Genomic DNA, 9,287 nt, shown 5'->3' with positions numbered 1-9,287 from the left:
TCAAACCAATGAGCAATCAGTTCCAGTGACAGGTGTGTTCAAATATTCAGAATCGAAATACACTTTGCAATTCTCACCACCAACCAAAAGTGAAGTTGTGCATTCTGCGAATTGCCGACCTCTGTAGTTACCACCATATCGAGTCGTTTGAAGAGGGTCGATGATTTTACCATCTACTGTCAATGGAGTTCCAGGAATAGCTGACATTTCAACCATCAGACCAAGTTTCAATAATTGAGGTTCCACTGAATGTGGCAATTTACCAAGACGTACGACCTGCAGAGAAAAATTAAAAGCCTGTTTATTACTATGAAAGATGACTCAAAAACCAATCTTCATGCAAGGATTAATTCTGAACAATTCTTGGTGACTTTCGGAAGAAAAATCAGATGACTTTTGCCATCTGTCCACGAAAGAATCACGGGAGGAGACTTGATGAATTTTGATCGTTTATCCCAATGAAAGATTCGTTGTTGTTGTTGAAGTTGGACGACAGACGACAGACACGAGATATAAACATGTATGTCTTACGATAGAACTATCATCAGATAGAATAAATACAAGCTTTTTTCATCAAAATGAAGCATGTCTGTAAGGGGTCCCTTAGCTGCAATGGGAATTCTATTATACGCGTGTAATAATAATTTCATTTCTTTGTTGTTAAAGTATATTAATTACATATTTTCAAATGCTTGATCAGATTCTTTTGAATTCTCGAAAATTTATGAACATAATTTGATTATTTTCAAATGGGAATTTAGGGCACATCGGTCCAATCAGTAAAAATAAAAATTATGTATTCGAAATCAGTTACTTTCATAGATTCATCAGTGGTGAAAACTATTTGAAAACGCACGTCTTAGGAAAGAAATCTAGCTGTCAAGTTCTCACCTAAATTAGTCATTCCTTCCATGTAGATTGGAATTCAGATTATAGTTTTTGACGAAGTGAAAAATTGATGAAAGCACTGAATTTCAACTCCTAAATTTCAGATTGTAAGCTGAAATAGATTTTTGAATAGCGCTTCGTCGTGCAAACGTCATGATTATTGCTTCTCTCATTTGACCGAAATTCAATCCCACAATCCTTTTCGTCTTAATTCAAAAGTCATGAAAGTTATTACTTGTTCTTTGTAATTGAGTGTAATTTGCGTGCAAGCGTAATAAACGCAAAGGGTGATGGGATTGAATTTCAGTCAAACTAAAAAATCAATGTCTATTTTTAGAATCGCGACGGTATGCTATTTCAAACATTTTTTAAAATGAAATCTTTCTGAACTGAGACAAAATGTAAAGTCTGTCTCGAAATAATTTGCAGCTGGAGAAAAAAATGGCTGTAACTTTTGATAGAATTCGAATCAAGTTGCGGTTTTGTGCTCGTTAAAAAGATATTCGTGAGTGGAATATTATCAAGTAAAAAAATTGAGAAAAAAAAGGAAAATGAAAATGAAAAATGAAGAAGAAAAAAATCAACTTCTTGTAGAAATGTGGTATAATTATCATTTTCACAGGAGTGATTCTTCAATCTTAGATCATTATCACTGTCAAAAAATGTCTCAAAAATATTCATTCAAAAGATATCAAACAAAATTTATTGCTGGTTGACTCTATAAAGTAGTAAAAAACGACAAAAAAAAACGAAAAAAACTACCTTTTTTCGATCAACCAGCAATAAACTTTGTTTGATATCTTTTGATTAAATGAATATTTTTGAAAAATTTTTTCACAGTGATGATGATCTAAGATTGAAGAGTCACTCCTGTGAAAATGATAATCATACCACATTTCTACAAGAAGTTGATTTTTTTCTTCTTCATTTTTCATTTTCATTTTCCTTTTTTTTTCTCAATTTTTTTACTTGATAATATTCCACTCACGAATATCTTTTTAACGAGCACAAAACCGCAACTTGATTCGAATTCTATCAAAAGTTACAGCCATTTTTTTCTCCAGCTGCAAATTATTTCGAGACAGACTTTAGTGAAAATATACCCTTATAAAGAGATCTTTATCCATGCTTCAGATTTTGAGAAAATGTTTTTACGACCAATAATCACTTTTAACAAAAGGAATCTGAATAGACGATGACGCAGCCAAAGTAAGATGTTATTCTATCTGATAACAGTTCACTGGTCTTACCTGATAAAAATCAGGTTGTTTGGTGATGACATGCGACATGAAGGCTTCTTCTTCATCTCCGTATAAGAAATATTTTTGAAGTTTGTTGTATTCTGCATATTGTGGTGCTTCGAAACGTTCCATTCTCCAAACTTCGTCAATGTGAAATCGAATGCTTGCCAAACATGTGTTCGAGGTCTTAGCTCCTGAATGATAAAGTTCAGATTTCATCGCAGAACAGTCAAATTCAGTTTCAAAGTAGCAAGGATAAACAATGTTGATAGATTGTAAAACAAGATTGGAAATTCTGATTCAAACGTGCCTTTGCTGTTTCAAGAAAAAATAAATTGGTATCGAGCTTTAGTAAGTATGCGGATTGATAATGATTCGATTTTCCTTTGATATTTACCTTGGTAAAGAGCCATGGTTCTTGTTGCATCCAAATTATTTTTGACGAAATGGAAAAGGTTGACTTTCTCAGTTGTTCGCATGAAGAGTGGTTCGGATGCTTTCGATTGAATCTCCCTGCAAATTAAATTAGACAAATATCTTTAGTTTCTTACGTTCTAGAAGTTTCAGGTCGGAAGTAAACCCAGTATAATGGAACAGAGTTTCAAAGATTTGAAGACTGTAGCAGCTGAACTAACAATGAAAACGGGTACATTGTAAACGTTATCGAAAATATACTCCGACCCACCTGAATGTTGTTTGATCTTCCGGGAGGATTTTCACTCTGAAGACGGCTTGATATTGCGATTGTTTCTTGGTGAATGTGGGGACGAAATCCAAGAAGATTTTTCCGTCTTTTCGAAGATTGTTGACAACAGTGAACGTGTGATAATCCAAAGCATCTCCGTATTCTTCTCCGTATAATGTGTCAAGCTTAAAGAGAATACATGTTTTAATTTTCAGCCATTGCGAGTCATTTTTCATATTAAATTGTTTAGTAATCTTTGGATCGAAATCAAGAGAATGGTATGGTTTTAAGTAAAATTCTATAAAATATCATGTCACGAGAATAGTATTAGGTTTTATTTTTCAAAAGCTTTCAAATTATTCTCGTCATGAATATTCAATAATTTCTGTTTAAAGGAATCGGCTTGATAATTCACATATTTGTAAGGGTTAATTATCTGATACTTACAGCACCGATGCAAGTGAGGACAGTCTTTCTGAATAAATCACCAAGAACTTCCACATAAGCTTCGCTTGCTTGATATGGTTCCATACAAGTGTTTCTCAAGAATCCAAGTGCATCATGGGTATTTTCTGTCGGTAAATTCAATCTCTCCTTCAATTGTTGGACGGATTTTCCATAATTTGCGTATTCCAGTTTGGAAGTTGTCAAGAACATTTTGACTCGTTTTGTGTCCTCACCAACACTCGCTTAAAAGAAACAGTGGATAAAACTTGAGTAACATGTTGATTATCTTCCAAAGTATTACAACTCTGACTCGTTCTCCATATGCTTGGAGAAATCCCAGCATTTTACTTTCGAAAAAAGCCTTATTAGTGAAAATTGTAAAAATTAAAGGACGAATTCAGACGTTCAGATTCTTCAAGATGGAAAAAAATTTAAGTCGATTTGAAACACTTACAAGTCAATTCGTTGAAGACGAGATTTTGCAAATCGTTGACTAACTCGATATTTTGTTGACCTTTGCCAGTGCTTTGATCCTTACAGTTAACGGTGAACGAATTAATCAAGGCGTCAGGACCAACGATTCCTAAGAAATCAATTTCTTTGTGGACATTCTTGACAAGTTGTTCATTTGGTTTATCAATGATATGTTTTTTGATGTAGTCATGGACATCTTGTTGCGTTTTGAATGCGAATCCTTTTTCTTTTAATTCTTTCAAATCCAGTGGAATGAAGTTACAACAGATGAAAGGATCGTCATCTCTGGCGACTGTTTCCCACATGCAGTAGAACAGTTTGGCACCAAGTTGACATTGACCAAGAATTCGACCGTAACCGTTTTGATCCAATCCGATGACCTAGTAAAGAGAGCAATAAGTGAAAAACTGTTCATCATCTTTTTATCTTTAAATAGCTATATCGCCATTTCTACCTGTAAATGCCAGATAACTTTGATATTCAGTTAGTCCTTAAGGAGTCCAATGAGAGGAAATAAAAAGCCAGGCAGATCTGAAATGGGTTCAAAATAATTGACGGAGAGTGCTTGTTTCTTTAAGTCGTACTCCTTATTAAAAATCAGGACTATACGTTAGTCCCCCCCATTATTGAGTTACCTTCAAATTTCTCAGAATAGTACAATAAGCCTAACCCTATGTACGAATTGAAAGTCTAGCCTAATTACCGATTTTCGACCTTACCCGGTGAGACAAGAGAACGCCACAAGCTGCAGCTCCAGGTTTCGATCCTTCTAAACCATAAATTCCAACATTCAAATCATCAGGACTATGGAAAACTTCTGGTGCAGCAAGTGTGATGAAACCTTTCATTGTTCCATTTCGATAGAGAAGAGCACCGGCAGGGTAAGGACAAAATCCAGACTTGTGTGGATCGATGGTCACTGAGATTAAAGAGGTAATTTTTAAAATCAAGGAATCAAAACTCCATACGTATTTTCTGTAAAGCACCAATTTCGTCAATTCTTAATATGCGTTAGTCAAGATGACGTTAAAATTTCTTTAGGAAATAGAAAAATTAAAAAATCTTAATGTTGACCACTGTGTTTCCATTTTTAGTAACAGACCAGGATAAAATCCAAACTTTTTCGGGTGCTTCCGTTAGAAAAAAACTAAATTACTTATAAAGAAAAGTACTAGAGCATTCCCGTCAGATTAGGTTCTATCTTCTGAGAGTCCAAACAATGTGAAATTCGATCAATAACGTTTCTCACCTGTATCAGCGTACTGCAAACTGACATATTGTTTCTTGACGAAATCAGAAAGTGGAATAGCAGGAACGAAATCATGAGCTTTTGTTGGAAGACAATTGGAATAAACGTTGCTTTCCTTGTCACCAGTTTCGTGGGTCATACAATTCAAATATCCACCCCATGCTGCATCTGCGTGCACCGAAAATGTCAAACCCTGGAAAAATCAGTTTATAGATGTCAAATTCGGAAAAAAATGATTGAAAAACATTTGAGATGAATTAAAAAAGGTCACAGGCTAGAAAAGATGACAGTTTAATACGAAATTGAGCGTTGTACCGTTGAATTATTGTGCAAAAAGTGTAGAGATACTTAAAATGAAGGACAACTCAATTTCACTCCATTCAGGCTCGTTGGTTGCAATATACCGAATCCGGATAGGCAGATGTTTTTCACTATTTTAACATGGGAGAATCGAAACACTCGATTTATACCTTCGCTTCATATTTTGGTTTGAGAGTCAAGATTCTTGCGATATCATCCACAGCACTTTCTTCTGTTGAACCAATCACTGCCACTACCATGAACACTGCAATCTGGTGTTCCAATGCATAATCCAATTCCTTCTCCAGAGCTGTTGGTGAGAAGATAAACTTTGAAGAATCGTGTCAGGTAAAACTTTAGAAGATTCTCCAGAGAGACTTTGTGGTATTTTGACTGCGTTAGAGTATCAATGCCTTACAGACTGAGCTGATTTAAATAGTCACCAGGTCCTTTTTATGATTTTTTACCGACTGCGAAAAAGAAGCTTCGTCTTACAGAAAGATAAATGAACTTACTTTCAATATCTTGACGAGCTTTGCTGTCAACTTGAATGTGAATGTTATTAGAATCACCGATACCAAGAATGGTGGATGCTTTGGGCCATGAATAATGGTTTGTTCCTGGTGAAAAGACTCTTGGATATGTTCTCACTGTTGCATCTTTGATGCTTGGTTCACCTATCTTGTGTCGTCGGTAAAATTCTGGTAAGCCAAGTTGCACTGGTGAATTTTTCTGAATGAAAAAGTGAAGGTTGGCTTACCAAATTTTCCGAAGATAAGATCATGGAAATGGAAAAGACAGAGTTTTTCAAACAAACAAAGAGAAAAACCCATCTCGGAACTACACCCCTGTGTCGCACACCCGCTAGGACCTTAGCTCTACTGGAAAATTTGGCAAAAATTTTGTCCCGATAGAAAAATACCCTGGAATTTTAGCCTCACTGGGAAATTAACTTATACTTCACCCACTAGAAATTAAATATTTGAAAATTACCATCCAAAGCCATCCCCACTGGATTTTTTTAACCTTTGAACAATAGATTTTTTATCCCCTGTTGGGATTTCAATAGAAATTTTTATCCTCACTAAGGATAAATGTTCCACCGGGGCTGTGAGACAGGGGTGTATAACTTGGTCTCCTTTTAAAAGTAATGATAATCAAATCAAGGGTTGAAATTCAAAGGTCGTGGCTTCTTCGTAAAGACGAAAGATACATGCTTCGCTTTTACGAAGAAGCCTTCACCAAATTCAAAGTACAAATTTTTACCTCCAAAGATTTGTCGATCGTTGCTTTGACGTCAATTTTAAAATCTGGATTTATCTCTTCGATGCGTTTGATGACGTCATCAGTCAAAGAACAAATATCATCAATTCTCAAATTTAATAATTCCCATTCGGTGCATTCTTTCAAAGTCTTTTCTTTTTGTTGACCAGGGACAAACACTTTGCACTCCAAACCGTCTGGAAATTAAGATTAAAATTCTATTAACCTTAGTTTGGGGAATGCTTAAAATATAGCACTATCAACATAAAATTGACAACTATTTATAAACACATGGCAATCCGAAACGTAACGGCGATGAACTAGCACCAAATTGAAATCTACTGTTCCAAATATGCGAAATATCCTATGTAAAATGTCTTGTCCCAAAGCAGGTATTTTAGCCTCATCTGTTGAATTAGAAAAACGCTCATTTTAAATAACATACCAATTAACTCGGGGAAATCAGGGTCAGCACAAGAATCTTTCAAAGCCAATGGATGTAATTTGGTGTTTCTTGCAGCCCACATCGATTCAATATTAGCGACTGATCCACAACCTGTCAAATGACCCCATGGTGTGACTTTGGTGTCGTCAAATCGCATCAATTTGCAAAGTTGTTGACCAACTTCCACTTCAAACTTAGTAGTGACTGGTGAAGCAGTTGAATCAACGTTGTTTTGATTCCAAAGCAATCCGGAAACGTATCCCAAGAACGAAGGCATTGTCACGTCCCATGTCATATGACCCTGAAAGTATGTAATGTAATCATAAATTTAAATCAGTCCCCGTCCTAACATGCATTTAGTTTAAGGGAACAAAATTCAAATATTAAAAACGGAGGATGGACATGCTTTCAATCGTCATTGGTTAACATTCCAGCAGGACATAACAATTAACGAATCGTTCACGAGAAGTCATTTCGAGATTACATCTTCAAAGTTTCGGAAGCTTTGCCTGGAAAGAGGGGACTTTTATAATTATTAGAACATACCTGATATCTGGTGCTGAAGAAAGGAATGGATTTGTTCAATTCTCGATGCATTTCTTTCATTTGTTTTTCCATATCTTTATACTCGTGTTGGGCAGCTTCGGAATTTTTGATCTCCTCCGTGAAATAAGAAGGATCGGCTGGAAAGAACTCCTCACGTCGATCTTCATGCCAATTCAAGGCTTTCAACATCAAATCATTGAAGATGTTTCGGTTTTCAGCACGTGGTCCAAGAAACCATCCAGCTAAAGCTTCCCATTGGTGGTCGTATTTGTCTCCAGCAGGACTGTAAAAGTTAAGAAAGTTCGGAATTTACTAAAATGTGGTTTTCACAAATAAAAAACATGAGCAAGAAGAAAAGAAACAGAGCAGACTGAAGCATCCTTAACTAAATTTGAAAACCAAACAAAGTCATATGCTTTAAAAAATTTTGTTCTGAAAATCAAACATTTTGTACTTACTTTGATGGAATTGATTGAGCCATTTCTTCAAAGAGATTGAAAGAAGTTATGAAAAGGATTTTTCCAAGATGTACGAAAGCTCTCTTCTCTTGCTTATGACAAGGAGGAGATGATCTGTAAAATGATTTGATGCCTCTTTTATACCGTTTGGTTGAATCAATTTCTACAATCATCTGAGCCTGAAGGGAATTCTTCTATTCTCAAGGGATTATGTTATTAAACACCAGCTTTTTCTCAATTGATTTAAGAATTCAATGATTATTCCCTTGGTGATGGTAAAATATTCTTTTCTTTTAGCGTTCTGAATTCCCTTGGGAATAACAATGAGAAAAAAACTTACGTGTATATATAGAAGCATGGAGGTATAAAGAAACATAAGATGTATGCTATTGTAACCAAGCTCGCCCTACGATTAAAAAAGTTACGATGTATGCATGCTCATAAACTCATATATCTGGACTCTATTGCTTGATACTTTCCTCCAAAATTCTCCAGTGACTTTATGTCTACAAATTGAGTCTGAAATCATGTGTGCTTAATAAAAAACTTTTCATTTTCTGGCTTGAGAAAATATTATCTTTTCAAAACAAAATTTAACGGATAACGAAATTGAACATAAACTTGTTTCGCGGACGAAGTTTTATTTAATTTTCGTATATTAGAAGGCTAATATCTTCAATACTATGGTAGTAAGAATGTCCAGAGCAATCTTGAGTTCTACTAAAGACTTATTTCATCGGGCGAGCTTAGAATTTCTTTTGATACATAAAAGAAATCAAAAGACTTTAACGACCAATTACCGACACATTCAACTCACAGATATCTGTAAAGCCCGAAGGGCTAGATTTGCGGCTTTTATCAAAAAGTGAAGCTCATCTTTGGAAGGATTTCCTACCAGAGTCACGTGACTAAAATATGCAATTTCACCGGTTTGAGAGATGTGAAATAGCGTTTGCCGGCTACGTTTTTTGATCTCGCGCTCCGAAAACAATTAAAATGCTAGATCCTATCCATCGGCACGAAATTTAAAAAGTCAAATTTTTGCTTCACTTTTTTTTGCTGGAGAAAGCTTAAAGTTGCATATCTAGCCCTTCGGGCTTAGATATCTGTGATTCAACTCCTGTTTTCCATGATAGAAGGCACTAAAAAAAACACGAGTAACATAGCATGAATGGTGGCTGACAAAAGGTCAAACAACTAAAGTGCTAACTAAATCAATTAAAACAGCAAATGACAGGTTTGGCAGTTAACGGCACTTGGCTAATATAGTACTTTTTACCGAAACTTCAAG

The 9,287-nt window shown here is 35.4% G+C and overlaps 1 protein-coding gene across 1 annotated transcript; it reads right to left on the bottom strand.

Annotated features, from left to right (window-relative positions):
• On the bottom strand, window positions 1–8,121 carry LOC136810546 (uncharacterized). Its single transcript, XM_067067110.1, has 14 exons — window positions 7,997–8,121; window positions 7,539–7,821; window positions 6,993–7,293; window positions 6,551–6,744; window positions 5,800–6,016; window positions 5,455–5,594; window positions 4,985–5,177; window positions 4,455–4,654; window positions 3,716–4,115; window positions 3,262–3,503; window positions 2,815–2,999; window positions 2,527–2,642; window positions 2,139–2,323; window positions 1–276 (listed from the first exon to the last, which is right to left on the bottom strand). The coding sequence occupies exons 1-14, from the start codon at window positions 8,017–8,019 to the stop codon at window positions 1–3; spliced, it is 2,955 nt and encodes a 984-aa protein (XP_066923211.1). The 5' UTR covers window positions 8,020–8,121.
• Between the last annotated feature and the right edge of the window lie 1,166 nt (window positions 8,122–9,287).

This window comes from Clytia hemisphaerica, unplaced genomic scaffold (genome assembly GCF_902728285.1).
Source record: "Clytia hemisphaerica strain Z4C2 unplaced genomic scaffold, Clytia hemisphaerica genome assembly, whole genome shotgun sequence".
Classification (NCBI taxonomy): domain Eukaryota; kingdom Metazoa; phylum Cnidaria; class Hydrozoa; order Leptothecata; family Clytiidae; genus Clytia; species Clytia hemisphaerica.
Note: the sequence above shows the minus strand (reverse complement) of the source record. Positions and strands in the feature narration are given on the sequence as shown.

Bases quoted from the DNA above. Each gene is read 5' to 3' on its own strand.
- LOC136810546 (XM_067067110.1), bottom strand. From the start codon at position 8,019: ATGGCTCAATCAATTCCATCAAA. The intron at 4,655-4,984 runs GTGAGAAACGTT...CTTTAATCTCAG, and splicing joins TTTGCAGTACGCTGATACAG to TGACCATCGATCCACACAAG. The intron at 3,504-3,715 runs GTAAGTGTTTCA...GTTTCTTTTAAG, and splicing joins CGTCTTCAACGAATTGACTT to CGAGTGTTGGTGAGGACACA.